The 20,759-nt window shown below is 45.5% G+C and overlaps 1 protein-coding gene and 1 long non-coding RNA gene across 5 annotated transcripts in view; one reads left to right on the top strand and one right to left on the bottom strand.

The window, feature by feature from the left end:
• Nucleotides 1-6,378: 6,378 nt before the first annotated feature.
• Nucleotides 6,379-17,652, bottom strand: LOC138685624 (uncharacterized). Its single transcript, XR_011324928.1, has 3 exons — nucleotides 17,516-17,652; nucleotides 12,598-14,251; nucleotides 6,379-12,366 (listed from the first exon to the last, which is right to left on the bottom strand). It is a non-coding gene; the product is annotated as an uncharacterized lncRNA (long non-coding RNA).
• Nucleotides 17,606-20,759, top strand: part of RPS6KA3 (ribosomal protein S6 kinase A3) — a 78,763-nt gene continuing 75,609 nt past the window's right edge. Inside the window, exon 1 of one of the 4 annotated variants that reach the window (XM_069784813.1) lies at nucleotides 17,606-17,730. Coding sequence is in view for 3 of the 4 variants with exons in the window: in XM_069784811.1 (XP_069640912.1) it covers nucleotides 18,784-18,855 (72 nt within the window). In the remaining variant the exon portion in view is untranslated. Of the gene's footprint in view, nucleotides 17,731-18,592; nucleotides 18,856-19,940; nucleotides 19,992-20,759 lie in introns of those variants that run through there. The other 3 variants (XM_069784811.1, XM_069784810.1, XM_069784812.1) reach the window with 3 other exon arrangements.

The following is a 20,759-nucleotide window of genomic DNA, read 5'->3' as shown; positions in this document are numbered from 1 at the left end:
GACCCCTTTCCCCTGAGGGAGGGCTGCCCCTCTCCATCCCAAATCATGCCAGTACCAGAGCAGCCTTTGATTGTGAAGACTGAGGTGAAAAAAGTCATTGAATACTTAAGCCTTTTTTGTTCCATTGTAACTAGGGTTTCTTCTCCACTTGTCAATGGGCCCATACTTTTCACGAACTTACACTGAAATCAGCATTTCCACGGAGCCTGCCAGGTTCCCATCAGTGCCCCTCAGCAGTCTCAGCTCCAGCTGGGCTTTGGCCCTTCGGATTTTGACACCAAGTACCTAACACTGCTTCATGCTGCCTGTCCTTGCTCCTACCTCTCCTCCACTCCCTTCTTGTGTGCTAGTTCAATGAGAACTAGTTAGTCTTCTATTTTCAGATCAGTGAGAGCCTTTCTATCAATTACAGTGAGATTTAATACAATGAAAATGATACTTCTTAAAAAATCCGGAGCTTTGAACTCCTATCTGAAAATAACAGGAACATCAACCCAAATTACTGCTTATTAGTTGCTGATGTAATTGGAAGATGGTTTACATGCAGTACAGCTTTCCAGTTTGCTTTAATTTTTAATTATTTTCTGGCATTACACCCATATGTCTTACCCTACTGCAGTCAAAGACTTCTTTTTTAATTTTGATACAGCATCTGGGTCTTGGGAGGGAATGCTGGCGGTTAAAAAAAATAAATAGTATTGTTCAGAGATTTTTTTTTTAGAGTTAAATAAGAAAATGACCATGTCTGTACTATGACACTTCTATTAAGCTCAGCTACACTTTGTTCAATCTGTGATTACAAAACCACTGTTTAGTAAAAACTAAGATCTATTTGAATGCATTGTGGGGGCAGGGAAGAGTTTTCAGCATAATGGTAATGGAGCCTTATGTCCCTGACAACAATAGCATGTCTGAGAAATCTCACTCTGGGATAAAAATGGTATAATTATGGGGAAAAAAAGATATATTGGCTTGGCACTGGCAGCAGTTTGTCAGGCTGGGTGGCTAAACCAGTACAGTCTGCATCAGTGAGACATGGCCTTAATACTATGTTGTGCTACATTAATGTTTTTATAGCATCTGGAATCTTCAGTGCTGAAATTCAGATTCAAAAATGTGGAACTTGATGAAAAAGTGGTTACCTTTGAGACTCTTCTTATCTGAAAGACTTTAAGACTCCTTTTTCCACAGGAAAAAAAAGACATCCCTGTACTAAGCCTGCAGAGCTGCTGAGCGTGGTACACAGGTTTTAAGTAGTTTTAGTCTGTGGGGTCAAAAAATAAAGGTGGAGAGTGTTGGTTTTAATGTTATCATCTATATTCTTCCCTTTCTAGACCATTCTTTTTGATCCTTGAGGATCACACTCGGCAGATTTTCACTACCACAAATGCTAATTTTAGCATCAGAGATCCTAAAATGAGATCCCTGTTCCTGGGGATGAATAATGCACTGGAGTGAAGATGGTATAGAGATGCCATTAGTTCTCAGAAATAACTATCATAGAAATTTAGAAATTGGTAACTTTGGCCCATCTAGTCCAATATATCCTATCCCAGTCATGGGGATCAGCCACCAGTAAGGTTTTCTTTCAGAGCTCAGAAGTTGTGTGGTACTTTGCTGTCTTGGTTGCAGTAGAGTGAAAGTCTGCAGTCCTTGAGTATTTTAAGGACCATGTAGAAATGAAAAGACTTTTTTCCTGATGTCTTACTCCTTTGCTTTCAAGGCTCTAGGTGAATGCTGTTTGTCATGCTACCTCTGTAACGCAATCTCTGTTTACAAGGCATTATCTTTTATTCCCTACCTTACCCTAGCTGTCTTTATCTAACCAGGTTTGTACGTTGCCTAAATACCTGAATGCTCCCAGCAGGAACTTGATTCTGGTATCTACAGGGGTATATTATCTTCTAAATAATTACCCACCCTCTCACAGCAAGCCACTGATATTTCAATTTCAGTTTAGCTTTAGTTTCATCTGCTATTGACACTGACGATGTCTGCCCAAGTAGAAAGGTTAGAGACTGACCCGGGAGCAATGGACTGGATGGAATTTCCCGGTGTATCAAGTTCTAACTACCTGCTCTTACAGGCAAACAACCTGCATCTTCCTTTTTATAAACTGGCCAGGTTCTGTTTTAAAACTACGTAGATTCTGTCCTCTCTTACTCCTATTGTTTTAAAACAACCAAAACTTTGTTGCTCTGGTGGTTATAAACCATCCTACCCTTCAATCTACATTCATTCCTGTGCCAGTATTGTTCTTTAGCATAAGTGGTTCCCTCCCTTCCAGGTGTTTTACCTGTTTTGCATTCACGGAGAGTAACCATGACCTCTTTCAGCCTTTGCTTTTCTGAGCTGAGCAAGCTCTCTTCTCTAAAATACTTTTCATTACCGTCATCATTTCTCTGCACCTGTTCCAGCCTGAACTCCCTCTCACTCAGTCACTGATGCTCAGAAGTGCGTACAATACTCCAGATAAGGTTTTGGCAGTCACACACACCTGCATGAATATGTCTCATTTTTTCCTAAAATTGCCTCAATTGACTCATCTAAGCACCGCGCTTCAAGGAAGCTTCTCATTAGTGGCTCATACTCAGATTCTGTTCAGTTAATATACCCCAAAGCACTTTATCCCCTCCATCATTCCCACCTGACGCTCCCACAACGCTTTCCCCAGGATGTCTCTGCGGGGAATGGTTTCATTCATACAGTTTTAGTCATCAAACGTGAGTGGCCAGGCTCATCAACTTTAAAGTAGCTGTCCAAGGCGATTTAGGCAGATGAATCCCACTCTGTGATCCATCTCATCTATCTCCAATAAATCTCTAGCACTAACTTGGTGTCTAAAACCAAGGGTCACGCAGACTCTGGGACACGCGTGGGCCATATTCCCATGTAAATATCCAGCCCTTGCCTAGGACCTTGGCGCTATCCATCTGTCTTATGCCAGCCCTGTATGTCCCATTTCTGCCCACTGTCTCCCCAGTTCTCTCTGAGCTCACATCATGCCTGGCCAACCCAAGCAGGTGAAAACCAAAGCTCCCACCCTCTCAATCAGGCTCACCCACTCTACGTAAACACCGACCCCCTCAGCCTTGAATTACCCAACACCCGAGAGGTACACGAGACGTGTTCTCACAGAAACCAGTTTCTCCAGATGTTAAGCTCGGATAGAAAAGGATGAACTGGAAGACAGCAATGGGGCTTGTAAGGGATATTAGGGAGAAGATAAGGACTAGACTACTCTTCACTTTCCTGCTCCTGGAACAAATGGATGGACAGACCTAGACCTGAGACAGCTTTAAAGTTTGGTGAACTGCTCTGGGGAATCCCTGAGAGCAGAGATTATGGGACAGCTTGGGCCATGGCTGCAGGAGGGGTAAGGGGCGCTGCTGAGGAAAACACTTTCTCTGAGATATTAAAGAAACAATAAATACTCACTGACACGGTTTTCTCTCTCCAAAACTTTAAAGAGGAAAAGGTTTACTGGCATTTCTGTATGATCTGAGCACAAGCCTTTTCTTCCAGGAGCATTTCTCAGATGGTTCCTGAGTGTAGGCATGGGAAGGCCAAGTAGGGCTACAGCGATGGTGGGGAAACAGCCTTGGACTACACCTCTGTGCTCTTTCTCATTGTCTAAAATGGGCAAAGCCAGGGCAGATGTGGGAAAAGCCCACATTCTTTATGGAACAGCTGCTGTTGCTATTTAAAGAAAATCATGGTTAAAAGGCTTAGGAGCCCAGCAGTCATGTCTGCTTTGACAAGGCAGGTCCAGGTCTGTCCATCCATTCCAGGACCAGGAAGGCAGGTACTATGACTTTCTCTGAACCTGCTTATCTGAGCAACTTCCTAGTTGTTGTAGTTTGCCCCGCTGGCCCTCCTCCGAGTTTTGCTCTCAGGCCCACTCCCAGCCTCTGCCCCGACCACAACCCTCCTGCTCTTATCGCTGCAGGTATTTTGGCACTATGAAGCTCTGGGAGTCGCTTTTTTAGTTGGGTTTGGGGTTGGGTTGGTTTTTTAACATTTCAGCCCAAGGAGTGAAGGTTCACCAGCACACTCCTGACCACCCACTGGTGTCAGCCAGCAGATAGAGGCTTCCCGTGCAATATGCTGAAAGATGCATCGTATTTAGGTGCAGCCACGTGTCTGCTGCTGCTTGTGAGGGTCAGCTCTCACCGGATTTTCTCGGGCTCCTCTTGCACCCCTCAGCTTTGAGGCTGCGGTGAGGTCTGTGCAGACACCTCCCAAGGCTGTCTCTGAGATGTGCTGGGCTGGAGGACAGATGGGTATCTCCTGCCATGCCATCCAATGCGTGGCTGAGAGCAGAAAGGAGGGGCACTCTTCCTTTCTGGGCAAGAAGTGTTCAAAATTAGCGACAGAGCTGTGTGGCATGGAGCCGAAGGATTCCCACCAGGTCCTTAAAATGACGGGGTAATTGTTTTGTACAACACTGATCTCGTGTGAGAGAATAGACTTCTGTCAGCTACGTTCTTTGTTCGTCACATCTGCATTCCCTTCGTGACAGGGAATTTAGGGTGCTGAGGAAGGTCTGTGTGTGTGAGCAGCAGCCTGAGACACAGACCCTGCCAGTGGCTCCGCAGGGGGTTGAGGAGCTTGGTAGACACTTGCCCACGAGAAACACGACCCTTTGTTCTCCCACTTGAGAAAGTACTGTCTGAGTGCAGAAAGCCTCTTCTAGATACAATGCTAAGCTTGGTTTCAAATGACTAACTCTTTCCTCACATTCTCAAGTTTATCTTCAGGCAGTGACCCAATATACAACCACACATAAACTACATGTATATCTATCTTTCTATTGTTTGCAGGTTTCAAAGACCATTAAAAGTTAACAACACATATCTTAATATAACAAAATTGTCAGTGATAATTGCCACAGTCTATTTTACAATTTTCAGACAGTGATGTTTAGCTGCATTACCATCGAAATGTGCTAAAGTCGTGCTAGAAAAACCAATACTTTTCAACCTTAATTAACCCTGCCTCTCTATCCTAGAGAAAATTTTTTAGAAGTATGTTGTCTGAATGCTTCTGAAAGAAAGGACATTAGATATCTTTTACAAAACAATACAAACTCATAAAGCTGGGATAGCTCTGTATTTTTTATTCTGTCATAGTCCATGCATCCACCTGGCACTTATTACATCATAAGTGCTATAATAAGCATGCCAATGCAGGCATCTATTTAATTTTGGCAAGTCCTTGATTGCAGTCTTTTGTATGGAGGCAGTTCCTGGTGCTTAAGAGTTGCAGCTAGGAATTGTGCTAGACAGTAAATCTAACTGATTTTGAATTGGAAACAATAGCTGTAATGAAGACTTGCATTTTTAAAGGCATGTAATTAACACCAGTATTAGCTCCTTCCTCCAGCTAAAAAGTCAAGCTGAACTACCTTTTATCGTAGAATCATAGAATAGTTTGAGTTGGAAGGGACCTTCAAAGGTCATCCAGTCCCACCCCACCTGCCATGAGCAGGGACATCTTCAACTGGACCAGGTTGCTCAGAGCCCCGTCCAACCTGACCATGAATGTCTCCAGGGATGGGGCATTGACCACCTCTCTGGGGAACTTGTGCCAGGGTTTCACCACCCTCACCATAAAAAAGTTCTTCCTTAGATCTAGTGTGAATCTGCCCTCTTTTAGTTTAAAACCATTACCCCTTGTCCTATTGCAACAGTCCCTGCTAAAAAGTCGGTCCCACCTTTCTTATAAGGCTTCTTTATATATTGAAAGGCCACAATAAGGTCTCCCCAGAGCCTTCTCTTCTCCAGGCTGAACAACCCCAACTCTCTCAGCCTTTCCTCACAGCAGAGGTGTTCCTCCCTCTGATCATTTTCGTGTCCCTGCTCTGGACCCGCTCCAACAGGTCCTGTCTCTCCTGTGCTGAGGACCCCAGAGCTGGACACAGAACTGCAGGTGGGGTCTCACCTGATGGGAGCAGAGGGGCAGAATCCCCTCCCTCGACCTGCTGCCCATGCTGCTTGGGATGCAGCCCAGGACACGGTTGGCTTTCTGGGCTGCGAGTGCACATTGCTGGGTCATGTCCAGCTTTTCATCCACCAGTATGCACAAGTCCTTCTCGGCAGGGCTGCTCTCAATCCCTTCATGCCGCAGCCTGCATCGATACTGGGGGGGTTGCCCCAACGCAGGTGCAGGACCTCGCATTTGGCCTTGTTGAACCTCCTGAAGTTCACATGGGCCCACTTCTGGAACTTGCCCAGGTCCCTCTGGACGGCATCCTGTCCCTCAGGTGTGTCAACCACACCACTCAGCTTGGTGTCATCTGCAAACCTGCCAGGGGGCACTCGATCCCACTGTCCGTGTCATTGATGAAGATATTAAACAGAAACTGGGAGGGGACACAGCCAGGACAGCTGACCCCAACTGGCCAAAGGGGTATTCCATACCGTGTGATGTCATGCCCAGTATATAAACTGGGGGGAGGTGGCCAGGGGAGGGATCACTGCTTGGGAACTAACTGGGCGCTGGTTGGCGAGTGGTGAGCAATTGTATTGTGCATCACTTGTTTTGTATATTCAATTCTTTTATTATTATTATTGTCATTTTATGATTGGTATTATTATCATTATTATTTTCTTCCTTTCTGTTCTATTAAACTGTTCTTATCTCAACCCACGAGTTTTACTTTTTCTCCCGATTCTCTCCCCCATCTCACTGGGTCAGGGGGATTGAGAGCACGGCTGCCTGGTGCTGAGTTGCTGGCTGGGGTTAAACCACAACACACCCCTATGAAGGCACGAGACTCAATTCAGTTATTACAATTTTTTTAACATCACCAAATACAAAATGTAACAATATTATGGTTAACAAAGTATTAACGCTTATGGTTTTGAACAATTTAAAAACAATCTATCCATCAAGAAGGCTGAGTTCCTAATTCTTGTAATGCTGTTTACTTATTATTTCTATCATTTTTTATTTTCCAGATACTGTTTTCTTAACTGAAATCTCCTTCAGCTTGTTTACTAAGCTCAGTAACTGCCAGTAGTAACAGTGAAGAATGATTTACTTGAGCTTTCTCTGGGCCAAATCCTGAGGTTTCTACTTAAAGTTTATTTGGTTCTTCATCAGACAAAACTTCTGACATGAGATTTCAGTGGTCTTTGCCTTTCAAAAGTCATAATTATAAGCCATTTTATAGGATGCAGAGCAGTTTATGAGAAGAGTTCACCAAACTGTATGCAGAGTTAAAAAGCAAGGCTAAGCATGAACCTTTTCGATGCCACTGTGGGATGGAAGATGAAGTCTCTCCCAGTCTTGTTTATGACACAGAGCCCTTGAAGCATGGAAATTTTGGTTCTCTAAGTTAAAGTCTTTTACCAGTCCATGAGTAAAAGGAAGCATTCATTGATCTTCATTAATCATTACAGGCTGGAAAAGAAATACTTGGATGTTTTCACAGAAAATGTGTATATTGGTGTAGTCCATTTAAGCCAGAGATATAAACATTTAAGCTAGTCATTGCAAACTTTTTCACCCTGCATTCATCCTATCCTGAACCTAGGGGGATTCCTAAAGCAGGATTAAATTAGACTGCCACGGTCTGCACCATTAGAATGACAGAGTCATCTCCATACTACCCTAAAAATGCCCACAGAGCCAGCATCTGATGCTGAGTACAGAGGCAATGTCTTTTAAATGCATGGTGTTACACCAGAGAGCTGTTTTGACAGCTCTTAAGTTGAAGGATGCTATGCAGCAATCCTCTATGGATGAACTTTGCCATTATAAAATGAAAGTTAAGAAGTTAGATTGAGTTTTGCTCCTGTAGGTATTTATTTGAATTATGCCTATGATTTCAATGGGAAAAGAATTGTATTCATTGTTTTAATGTACTAGTACATTACCTTCCCATGTACCTGGTATTTAAATGAAATGTTGCCATCAGTTTTCACAGTTTGTTTATAAGAAGATGCATTCTACAATTGAAATTAATCCTGGGGGGAAGAGTTATAAAAGAGTATTGTTAATGTTGTTGTCACATAAATTTCTAGAATACCTTGCTTTTTCCTACAGAAATATGCAGTTCTATCATTAAAATGCATGCACATCTTTAAAAGTGTGACAAATAAAAAAACAATTCATTGAGTCCATGAGACTTTAGAAATATGGCAGCATGTTTTCCTCCTGCATCCTAACAAAAGGGTAAAAAATCAGCAAGGGGTAGCTCCCAACCAAACCTCTAGAAGGAGGAACTAAAAACAAACAAGCTAAAGGCAGAAAATAAGATTAGATCTGATATTAAATAACTTCTAAGGATTACAAAAAAATAAATTGAAACTAAGGCAACGCTACTTAAACATCCTGAGGAAAACCACACGATTGAAACAATCTGTATCTTTTTACTTATTATTGTTTCTTGTGTGAGTTCTTCCTTGCTCTAAATATTTAGAGCCATTCATTGCATTCAAGTATGCCTTATCTTTGCATTATGGACACAACTCCACTTTGCTTAGGCGAGTCAGTGGCAGTCAAAGCTTTAAATCCCCCGAAAATGCAAAGTGGTTAAAAAAGCTGGAGCCCCTCTCATCTTCTGCCAGCAGAGGATCTGGCCCCTGGGTACTTAAATAAAGAAGGAGAGCCAAAAAAAGTATGTTGTCAGGAAAAGTCTCCATTTGCTGCTACTTTGCCAGTCCAAACTAAACTGTGACCTTTTTTTTCCCCCCTCAAAATATGCGTAAAATATGTCATGTAGACATCAAAAATACTCTTTGTGGGCAAGAGAAAATCTGCCCGACCTCAGAGGTACATGGAAAACAACGGATAATGAAAGGGACAAAAGAGGGACCATCTGCACACTGACTTCCCACAAGACTCCTTCACTTCAGCTTGCAGAGACATTCGGGGGCAGGCCAAGAAAGAAAAATAACAGCGTCCGAACAATGGATCTGCGGCCAAACCATGGCTTGCTGACACCACCGGTGCTGCGTCAGCGGCTGGGGCTGAGGTTTAAGGTAACTGCTCAGCCACCCCAGGCAACCAGCGACGAGACCACCACTGCGGCCTCGTACGAAAGAAGGAAATATTCAGCAGGGCAGCTCTGCAAAAATCTTACGTATTCCTGCTTCACACAACACCTTCCCTAGGAGAACAAAGCGCAGTTATTTCAGACTCTTCGTTTCCTTTTTGCTTCACGAATAGGAGTACTTGTACCTGCTACAAAGGTGGGGGGAATATTTAAAGCCCCGAAGTCGTGGCCAAATAGGAGAAATAAACATAACTACTTTACTTCGGACCTAACAAGTGAGTCAGCAGTCAGATTCTACTTCCCCTGCTGAAGTCAGAAAACAAATTAAGCTGACAGCGTGCCTCTAATGGTGGTGACATCACTGAGAGTGGAGTTATTTTCAGTCTCCACAGTACTGGTAAAGGAGAAGCATAAAAGAGGGAAAGGGAAGCTTAACTTTTTCTCATGCCTACTCCTTATATATTTGCTTTGCACCCGCTCCCTCAAGTTAGGTATTTTTTTGCAATTGTCATTCTGGGCTTAAAAGTATATATGCATTTTTCAAAGGCTTGTAACTGAATAAAACTTTTTTTCTTTCTTTAGGGAGCACCAATACATAAGGTTTACAGCAATTTTAGCCTTGTATTAAGTGGGAACAAGTCCTTCAAATACTTTAGAATTGCACCTAAATAAGACAGGGAAGAGTTTAAACCATTTGCCCAAACGTTCAAAAGTGACTTTATATGAGTCTGTCAGCCTTTAGATGCCCAACCTGTGAGCCCCAGAGGACAGTATAGAACGGGGCTCTACATCTGCAAAAATCTCTCTCTCTCAAGTGCACTCCTCCTTACTTTTAAAGTGGAGGTGGAAAAGCTTCTGCTTTTTGACAGTACAAAAGCTGTGTTTTGAAGAGTTTTCTAACTTGGAAAAAATACACTCTCTGGGACAGCAGCTGAGAGACACTGGTAAGGTGGACACGAGAAAACTCCAGGGCATTTGGGGAAGAGCAGGGCTTTCTACATGAGAAGGCTGAGGCACAAAGTGACATGAAAAATGCATGAGGCTGAGACACAGTAGGAAAGAAGATGCAGAAGGATACAGAACCATGAACAAGGTAAAGGCTAAAATGAGAAAAGTGAAATAAGCCAGGACGGAGTTCTGCTGAGCCACAAAGCTGAGTAAGAGGCAGAAAGAAGTGAAGGTACAGAACTGTCAAGAGACGGGAGCAGTCTGGCTTTGCCGGTGAGCGACGAGACGCGAGGTGATGAGAACATTGCCGCAACGGGGCTGCCAGTCCTGGCAGCGGCAACAGGCGGGAAATGCTGAATTGCAAATACGCAGCTCCTGAAGGTACACCATTTAATGAGAAGCTGACGACTTGACAAGGAGGATTAGAGAGGTTTCTTGTACGGCAAGTGGGAAGTTATTAAGAGGAAAGGTTTAGGTGTGAGAAGGGGAAGCAAAGTTTTGGATGCCCCACATGCACCGCGGAGATAGGTAAAAATAAAGATGACTGGGCAGGAAGGAGGAGATGTGCTAAGCGAGGGAATAGATGTACACGAGGCGGGTGAGCGCCTCAGAGCCACTCAATGCATTGCAGGGAGAGCCGGCGACCTGCCTCTTCTGCCAAGTGCCAGCTTGGAGCTGAGAGAGAAGGATGAAGAATACCTTGAAAGAAACACAAGAACAAAGCTAAGAGAACCAGGTCTGTCTTCAGAAGATAAAATGAAAGAGAAGAAATGTACAGAGGATTAAGCGGACTGAGAAAAGGCAGTGGGAGCTGGCTGGAAGGAAATTAGTGACAGATTTCCTGCTTGTCTCCAACCCAGTGTGGAATGTAACCCTTTAAACAAGAGCATTGATGTGTCACTAATGTAAAAGGAGTTTCTGTGGACTAAAGTGGACAAATTTTGTCATATAGATGAGTGGTGCTGTAAGGAGCTCATAAAGGATCTCTTTGTCCTGAGAAAGCATTAAACCAAAAAAAGATCTGTAGCAATGAAATTAATAATTAAAGAATCCTTGCAACAGACCAATTCAGCACTCCCTGGTGATGGCCATCTTATTGCAATTTACACTCTCTCTTAACCAATGTCATTTGTAGTGGTTCTAGAAAGCACAAAGGAATGAGACACTGAAATACTGCAGGAACACTGTCAACACTGATCAAAGCCCTCATCGTAGCTTTTGTTCAACTAGGGCAAGCAGCTCGTTTGTGCGCAGCAGAGGAGCATTCATTCTGGTGAAACAGGCAAAATAACGTCATTCCTTCCTGAAAAATGTGATTTTTAAAATAGCTTCTTTGAAGTCAGACAAAGTTTCAGTTTTGCTGAAAGTGAATCAGTAGAGGAGGAATATGATCCTGACAACTCATTTAATCCTTTCTACTGTCTGTGGTGATGTAATACCAAAGAATCTATTAACTTGCAGGCCCACTCATGAGCTGAAAATTTGCTTCTTACTGCAAACATTTAGCTGAAGCCATTGGAAATTTTATCTCGTTGTAATGGATTTAATGAGACAGGGAATGATTGTTTGTTTCATTAGTCTTGTATCAAGTGACTCTAAAAAAGAAAATATTGGCAGATTTCTACAATTGCTTAGAGCATCTCTATGACTTACCACTGTTAACACATCAGCCTTTCCAATTTCCTGTGATTCACTAAATATTGACACAAAAATTCTTTTATAGGATTAACTGGCTATTCATTTCTAAGACACAACTGCTCCTTATATGCTCTTTAGAATTGTTTTGCTCTCTTTCCTCTTCCCTGTTTAAAGAGCCATCTCCTATTCTAAGCCTCCCCTTTCCGTCTCCTCCCACACCTTACACTACCTTCCTTCTCACTTACTGGAAAACGACCAACAAGCCAAAAATCCTCCACAACCTCCCCTCCTCCACCCACAGTATCTTGCCCGATCTAGCAGTAGGTCAAGTCCCTACCACTTCTTAGCTTAGGCACACCATAGCCCAGAACCTTTTACAGCTCAGACAGCACAGCCTGTACCGTTCCTGACTCACCTGTCACGTACATACCTTTTTGCAACACCGAAGCTCCAAATGAGGGACCATGTCTTAACATAGCCTTCAGCTGCAATACTGGATAGATGTTGCTGCCTCCTCATCTTGCTACTCCTTTTGGCACTCTGGAGCAAGGCCCTGAGGATGTCTTTGCTCCATCAAACAGGACAAAGTGGGTCAACACAGCAGGGGCAGAGCGCAGTACCCGTAAGGGGGACAGGGTTGTTTCAGCTAACGCGTTTCTCTCCACTCCTTCCAGATAACAAGCTGGCTTCCACCACGTTCATGCCTCCCTCCCGTAAGCACAGACTTTGGGTGATGGAAATGAGCACTCACTGTGGAACTGTGTCACCGCACGGTCCTGGAATGATTGCAGGGGATCTAAAATATCCATCTTCAGAGCAGGCACCTTTTCACCAGCGACTCACCCATGGAACACAAGGAAGCGTGCTAGTACGCTTTGGAGTTTGCCAACCCCCAGCTCACACTGAGCGGTGAAGAAACACTTCAGGGTAAGTCAACCACCAGCGAACTTCCTTTTTCACAGAAGTCACATACGAACAGTACATGGGAGTGTGAATCCATCACATACCTGAATTATGAGGGGGCCAGGGTTCACGGCAGGAATTCCCCAGCTGCACTGGAACAGCAGACATCATTCAGGGAGATGGGGAAAATACTACATACATACAGCCTGTTGTACAACATGCACAGTTACGATCCCTTGTGATGTACATTTGATGATGGAACAAGTTCTACTGATCACTGGAGAACATTTATGGGCATGGTCACAAACCTGGGCCCCCCCCCCGAGCAGCACCACTTGGTTTTCTGCAGGGCAAAAGACAAGGCACAAATGAGAGATGCCTGTGGAAGACTAAGTGAACTGTCTTGAAAGAACACATGGATCTTTCAAACCAGCAGAGGTGGCAAACTACGTTTTTAGGTCTGATCACTTCAACAGCAGGTATTTCAGAACAGATCAGCAGACTGGTGGGAATGAGGATCGGGTGTTGTCAAGCAGGATAAAGGACAGCTGTTAGCTCAGTCAGGAGAATCCTGTTGAGTGTAATTAAGGGTCAGGAAAGGGAAAGTAAAGCTTTCTAGATTTAAAAGGGATTCTTGGCTAAGAGACAGTGGATAATCTATAAAAGGAAGTGAAGAGTAAGATTGTTAGAGTAGATGATTTGGTGGGTAGCTTTTGAAGAGACCAAGGGATGACATTAAAACTATTTAATTGGGAGAGCATAAAATCAGGAAATTGAGGTAGTAAGGTTAGCTCCCAAAAAGCTAGATAAACTGGGCCTTGCTTGTCAGTAGACTCTTTAAATCAGACCTAATTTGATGACAATAATAGAAAGGTATGTGACCCTTAAACTCCTAGGTCTGGGGGAAGACATGTAAGGTATATATAATGCTGTGGCCTCCTCTAGGCCTGGTTGTGTTTTATAGCAGTGACTTGTGAAACTGACATGTTTGTTATTGCTACACTATCCTGTATAATATAATACCATATTCTACCTCTATCACCTTTGTATCTTTTTTTTTCTTTCTTTTTTGTGAACAGCTAGCTTGTGTCATATTTAACCCAGGAGAACACCGACCCTTGGGGACTGATCCTTGTTCATACTCTGCTGTTTCCTTTTTGTCTCAAAATACCACAATCTGAAATTCTGATCTGCTTCTCAATGTTCCACCATAATGGGGTGACAACTTGTATTCAGTTTTAAGATTTCAAAAGTTTCAAGATTTCAAAGCTCAGCAAAAGGTTTCTCATACTCTGCAGTGAACAGGATAAGCTTTGTCACTCAGAAGATAAATCTGAGCTATCTGTATGTACAGAAACACTAAAATGAGAACATATGTTGGAGACAGGTATGCTGTAATGAGACCATATTTTATTGAATTCCAGATTTCCACTCAGGATGTAGAAACCACAGCCACAATATTTCCTGCTAGTATAGTGACCACAGATAAAACTCAGAGCAGTAATACTATTGAGCCTGATCCATTAGGCTTTACTCTTTCAGTGCAATTTTATGCAAACATACATATGTCCAGAAAACCTAGAGTTTTAAGCGGTGAGTCAGACACCGTATCTCTAATATACGGAGCATTTAGAAGTATTCTCATTGTCATTATCGTGTCTTCTACTACACTTGCAGGATCAGAACTTCAAAGAAGAGCCTGCCAGAGGAAATTGTAGGAAATGTTTGCATTCCTGTACGATTCCATCATCCAGGGGCCTGTAATGGTGAAATCACCCTTCAGCAGATGTTGTTTGAAAGGTCAGGTTAAGTCTTAATACACAATAGACATTCATTTCAGTTCTTCCCTTTTTAATTATTGATTAAAACTTTCTTTAAACCTGGTTCCTATAGCCGATCCTTCTGGTGTCTCTGCTATGACAACTCACACCAGCTCGAAACTTCTTGCAGCACTTTGTCTCTCTCCCCCTGGTCTTTGTCAGCTTTCCAAACATGGGTGAAACCATCCTTCCGATATCCCAATGAGGTTAAGGAGATGTTCTTTATATTTGCAACTAAAGCATGGAGCAACCAGTTCTAATTAGCACTAAGGCTTCCTTAGTCTATTTTGGCAGGATGTATTTACACTTCTCCAATCAAGGCCTCTTCACACTTTTGAAAACATCATTAAGAAAGACTAAGGCTCCTTAGTTGAATCTCATCTATATTAGGTGACTTGCTAAGTTACACAATTGTCCTTTGTGATCTGCTAGGAACTGAATCCAGGTGTCTTGAGAGTAAGAGACTCTCTGCATCTACTAGCTGTACAAATAAAATGTATCGGGGGGGGGGGGGTTAACTCCTTGGAGGTTTTTCCCATGTAAATTTGGACAGTAACTTCTGTATATTTTCTTGTGTATTAAATTCAAATCATACACCTCAGTATTGTGGTTGTAATACTTGAAACTGAATTTCACACTTTTGGAATGCATTTACTTTTTCATATGCTATTCATTTTAATCCAGAAGATACTGCATTATAATTCACACCTAACACACTACTACACCTTCTAGAGGAGTGTCAGATTGTGTTTTTTGTTGCCATAAATAGTTTGCTTTGTTCCCCCCCCCCTTCTATTTATATTTTAAAAATGCAAGTTCAATCTCCCAAATATTATTCTGATAGTAATAATAGCAAACTAATCCTGTTTTACACTTACTATTTTTGGAGCATGAACATGGTGATTTACTAACTCTGCCATGAATTCTGCCTTAATTGCAAAGAGTAAGTAGGTACTACTCCAAAGCTAGGCAAAGCATTAGATACCACCGACCATAAGCAAGTTTCCCCAATTTCTGCTACTCACACATCAAGACGCCTTCTGTGGAGAAAGACAGGTAAGTCCTACTAAGCTGATGTCTCCCTTTCAATAGGGTGACATTTTAGTGAGATTTGTTAGAAGCAAGATCAAAAAATGGTGCAGCTCGTGAAGCCCACCAAATTCATGTGATGACAGGTTAACAGGATTTTATATAGCACTATCATTTCAGTGCCACACGCTACCCTTTTCCTAATGAATGTGGTCACAAATTTTCCAGTGCAATGCACGTAAAACATCTCTGTGGATGCAATACGATTGCAACCACTTATGCAAAGGTGAAATAAACCCCCACAACCAAGTCTGGTGACAGACAGTTATTCGTGGTGACTACAGTCAAGTAGTGATGCCTGTGCCTAGAAGGAAAGAGGGTAAAAGGAAAGGCCTGCTGCCACGGGTGAAAGCATGATCTTGCTTTGGCCTGAGACAAAAGAAATGAAAAACAGGAGCTGCTGTCTTGAGGCAAAATATCTTCAGTGTCTTACCTCTCACCGGGAGGACGATCCAAGTCTAAGCTTAGCAGGATCTGAAAGTCAGAATCCCCCGCATCTCCCAGAGATTAACTGATATGTTTCTCTTCCCCATGGAGACAATTTCCAGATGATTTTCTTGCCCTGAACTCTGTCCTTGCATAGTAGCTCCTATTAAAATCTTGATGCAGCTTTCTCCTTTATAAAATTTAAATGTGTGGTGTGATAATACTCAAACCCCTGAACAATGAAACGGCATACTTCTGCCTACCCTCCGTACTTCAGTGCTTGAGAAAAGGTCAGATTTCTATTGTTTGCAGCCCTCTTATATGCTAGCGCATAAGATCTTTGCCCTTGTTTTTTCTGGATTCGTAGGACACATACAGGGAAGGACAAAACATAAGTAACACACAAAATTTAGAGACACTAACTGAAATGTGATACCCACTCTCCTTCTAAAGAGAGTTTTAATTCAAACAAGTAATTTGGAATAGGCAGCTATGGCAGGAAAGGACTAGACAACTATGAAAGGAAAAGAGAGGATCATGGAATTTTTTATTTAGAGGAAGGAAGTCTAATATAAAGAGGGATGGCTTGAACTATGTTAAATGCAAGCTTAGGGTTAGGGTTTTCCCCCTGTTATCATCGCCACTTTTCAGCTGCTTAGGTTCTTCTCCCTAATGGCACATCTCAGATGTACGTACCTCACTGTGTGTAGTTGATGTAGGCAGGTACAAATGCATGAGCTTTGATAATGTAAAGTGAATTATCCCTGTGAGGGAGTAGAAAATGATGTTTCCAGAGGGATGGAAGGAAACATTTTTTTCATCATGGATTTTTACATGAACTCAAGGATTTTTAAAAAAGTCCTGATTTGTGTGTCAAACACATAACGTACGACTGCTGTGAATATATATGAGTTTTCTATTCAACATTCCAGCAGCCAGTTTGAGGCTGAAGTGACCTGGTACTGATCAGACTACAAAAAAATTATTCCTTGCTATTAACATCATGCTGTTAAGCATAAATGCCGCGAAGCACTAGTGAATTATCTGTTTTCTGTTACCTTGCTCTAAATTTCATACCAATAACTGGCCAGAGTTTTGCAAATTGTCCGTTTTTGAAGGAATCAGTCCCAACCTCTCTTCAACCTTTAACTCAAACTTTGACAGCGTTAGTTGTTGGGGTTTTTTTTGCGGACAACAGAAGGTAAAAAGGGTAGGGTTAGTTTTGACGTAGATCTATTCCCCAGTCTAACTCACCACGTGGCAGCACAAGCAATTGCACCACTTCAAAAGAGAGGCTGATGCAAGGGCCAGATTGAAGAGCAGTAAGCAAGGGGAGGGCACAGCTGCTTCTCCTGGCAGTGGTGACGGCTTCAAGGGATCATTCAGCTACGGCCTTTTACTCCAGATATGGAAGTCTCTGTAGTACCAGATGAAGTCTGATTCATTATGAGCAACTGCCTATCCACTCCTTTGTAGATAGGTATTTATGCTTACATGAATATAAAGTGGGATCAAAAATGCTACCAAGCAGAAACAGAAGTAGCCTGTGTTCACCACAGTGCTGTGTGCATGCACGCACACACACATTTTTAATTACTAGCACTCTTGCCATTCCTCCCACCCCCCAAAAAACTCCAAACGTTTAAAGAATGTTAACTTTTATGAAGGATGGAACAAAGCACGTGACCTGTCAAAATCTAGAAACGCTTTGGGACAGTGGGGGCTGTTGAAAACGCAGCGGGGGCCTTCTCAAGCACAGTTCTGAAAAATTTGGCTTTGACACCAGTACCCGTCCTCAGCCGCCGGTCTAATGTTTCAAGGATTCTTCTGCATCAGCCAAGCCATCTGACGTTGCCAAAGGATGGGTGTTTATTACAGCGCTTAACGTTTTAAGAGAACCATGTAAGACCGCATACGTTCGTGGATCTCGGTGTATGTGTAAGTCGGCTGTTTGTGTACTAGCTTACAGCTGAGGGTAAAAACTAAAGTAAGGGCTGTTTTCAGAACCTGTGGGGGTTTTTTGGACAGCTTTATCTTCAGGTCTCCTGGCCTACCGAAGTATGACTTTCCCGCTTCGAGGCAACCCGCTGCTGAAACGGTATTGCCACAAAAACAAATTCCTGCGCCTCAATTCCTTTCCCTCTTCGCCTAACGATACCCTGCCCGACTCCGCGCCTTCCTCCCGCTCCTCGCTCGCCTCCCAACTCTTCCACCCGCCCTTCTGATCGTCCAAACCAACTCCCGTTCCCCTCACCTCACCGCCCTCCACAGCCCCGGCCGGGCTTCCCAGCCCTTCCCGCCGGGGCCGGCCCGCCCCAACCGGCCGCCCTGAGGGGAGAAATCCCCACACGGGCGCCTCGCCCGCCGCTGCCCTACACAACCCCGGGCGAAGCCCACACCGGCACCCCCGGCCCCGCTCCGGCCCGCCGTCACCCAGCGTTTCTCCCCCCGTCCCCCGCTGCCCGACGGCCAGGGGCGGCGACCGACCCGCTGCCGCCCGGGTCTCCGGTAGACGCCGCGCTCCAGCCTCCCGCTCCGCCGGCCCGGGCGTACCTCAGCGCCCCCAGCCCGGTACCTGCGGTCGGTGAAGCGCCGGGGCGGCGGTATCCCCGCCCGGCGGTGGCGACGCGCAGGCGCCGTTGAGTCGGGCAGGTAGGAGCGGGGCGGCCATGTTGTGAGCGGAAGCCGGGCCCGGAGCGGCGGGCCGGGCCGGGCCGGGGGGAGGGCGGACGAGCGGCTCCGCCTGGCAGCGGGGAGGGGGCGGGAGGAGGGACCGACGGACGGACGGACGGACGGAGGGCGGCAGCGGGCGGCAGCGGGCAGCAGTCGCCGCAGTGAACCGCCGCCGCCGCTAGAGCCAGCCGGGGTGTCCCGCGCCCTGCCCGCCTTCCTCGCCGCCCCCGCCTCGGTGTGGGATAAGCGGAGCGCGGAGGCTGCGGGAACCCGGCGGGGAAGATGCCCCTGGCGCAGCTGGCGGACCCTTGGCAGAAGATGGCTGTGGAGAGCACAGCCGAGAGCAGCACCGAGGTACGGGGCGGGCGGGCGGGTTGTGGGGAAAGTTGTGAGGAGAGGACGGGACCTGGGCTCCCGCCGCCGCCGCCGCGGGAGGGGACGGGCAGAGTTTCCCTTCGCGGGAGCTCGGGGCGGGCAGCGCCGCGGCCGCGGGTGGGTGGCCGGGGGGCAGCGGCCCGGCGCGGGGCGGGTACGGGGCGCCGGGCCGCTGAGGAGGCGGCGGCGGGGCGGGGGGGGACGGACGGTGAATGTCGGCGCCTGCCGCCCGGCCGGCCCCTGCGCGCCGCTTCCTCCGCGGGGCACTGCCTCCGGGCCGGGGCCGGCCGGGACTCCCCCCCCTCGGCCCGCTCCGGGGCTCGTTTCACGGGACCGGGCTGCTCCCGGCTCGCTCCCTTCCCTTCCCCGGGAGGGAGTAACCTGCTTCGGCGGCGGCCGACTCGGGCGCTTTTGTTCCAGCGCGGTGTCTGGTTACTGTCACGGCGAGTTTCCCCGTCCCGGGGCGGCCCCGCCGCCTCCGCAAAGCGCGGCCCCGGGGAGGGCCGGGGCCTGCCCTCACCTTGCCCGGTGCCGCCGTCCCCGCCCGGGTGCCTCTGCTCTCCCCCCCCTCCGCCCCCTTATCTGAGCAGGATGGGGTTGTCGCTGCAGTTTCGCAAGCGTTTGGGAAACCGCAGGGGTGAAGCTTTGTGCTCGGCGGCGTTGATGGGAACATCCCTGAGAGGCAGCGCGGTGCGGTTTCCTGCCGCTGGTAGCGGGGAGTCGGTGCTGTGCCCCTGCCCCTGTCAGGCGGGACGTGTCGGCTTTCCTAGGCTGGGGCGAGGAGAGCGGCTGGACATGAGACTCGCTTGCATCCGAGGCCATAGATGCCCTCAGCTGTTTTCATATCTTTTTTCCCTACAGCGTACTACTGTGTTGGTTTGGATCTGTGTAAACACTACACCTACACAGTCGGCTGTGCTTGCTCCGTGATTCCCTAGTAGCCCACAATGCATGTGCTAGTTTGGGACCAGACTCCCGTCTGAAAAGAAGGAGCTTCCTCTGACAGTGCAGCTTCTACCTGAACCTGCTCCAGCTGATATGCAGCCAGGCTGCTTCGAGTGATGCTGATCTTGAACAGCATGGACTCAGGCCAGCTCACAGCAATTAGTCGCAAGGTTAGGACTTACTCCTTAGTGAGCGGAGCAAAGAGAGAGAGAGACACCAATGCAAAGTTTCTGCAGTATCAGAAGTGTTCGTCCTTTTGATGTTTGTCTCGTCTTCCTGCTGCTTAATGTGACTGCATCTCTGGGGGTCAGAACACTCTGCAGTTCTGATCTGACAGGCAGATCTGTCTTTTAAATTCTTGCCAGTTACTGTAGTTACTTTTAAATTCTTGCCAGTTATTCGCTGGCTTCTGAAGCGGTGATCTTAGATGATTTATTTTCTTTTAATGGGGAGTAACTGCAATAGTAGTGTGATGCTTGAGGGCGGGGGAGAAGGTGGTAGGGGAGACGATTCTGCAAGACCACTTAGACTAATGATTTAGAGACAAGATCTTAACTGTTGCTTTCGTCTTCCGTGTTCGCTGCATGTAGTCTGCACTGTAGTAACTTCAATAATGGTTTATATGCTGGAAAGGTAGCAAAATAGATTGTTATTTGAAATGTGTGTATGTGCAGGATTAATTATACTTTGTTATTTGGTTTAGTGTATTTCAGACGTGATTTATCTTTAAACTGCTGTCATAAACTTCCTGAAACAAGTGTATTTTGCCTCTTCCTAAAAAAAAAAAAAAAGGTTAAACGCTTTACATCGAGATGAGTCTACAGCAGTTTATCACCAAAAAATTTTGTAGGACCACTAACAAAACATGAAACAGCCACTGAACTGACAGGTTTGCACTCTAAGGCCCTAGTCTAAAGTAAACACTTGGTTCTTGAAAA

This window comes from Haliaeetus albicilla, chromosome 6, assembly GCF_947461875.1.
Source record: "Haliaeetus albicilla chromosome 6, bHalAlb1.1, whole genome shotgun sequence".
NCBI lineage: Eukaryota > Metazoa > Chordata > Aves > Accipitriformes > Accipitridae > Haliaeetus > Haliaeetus albicilla.
This window is presented reverse-complemented; position numbering and strand designations above follow the sequence as displayed.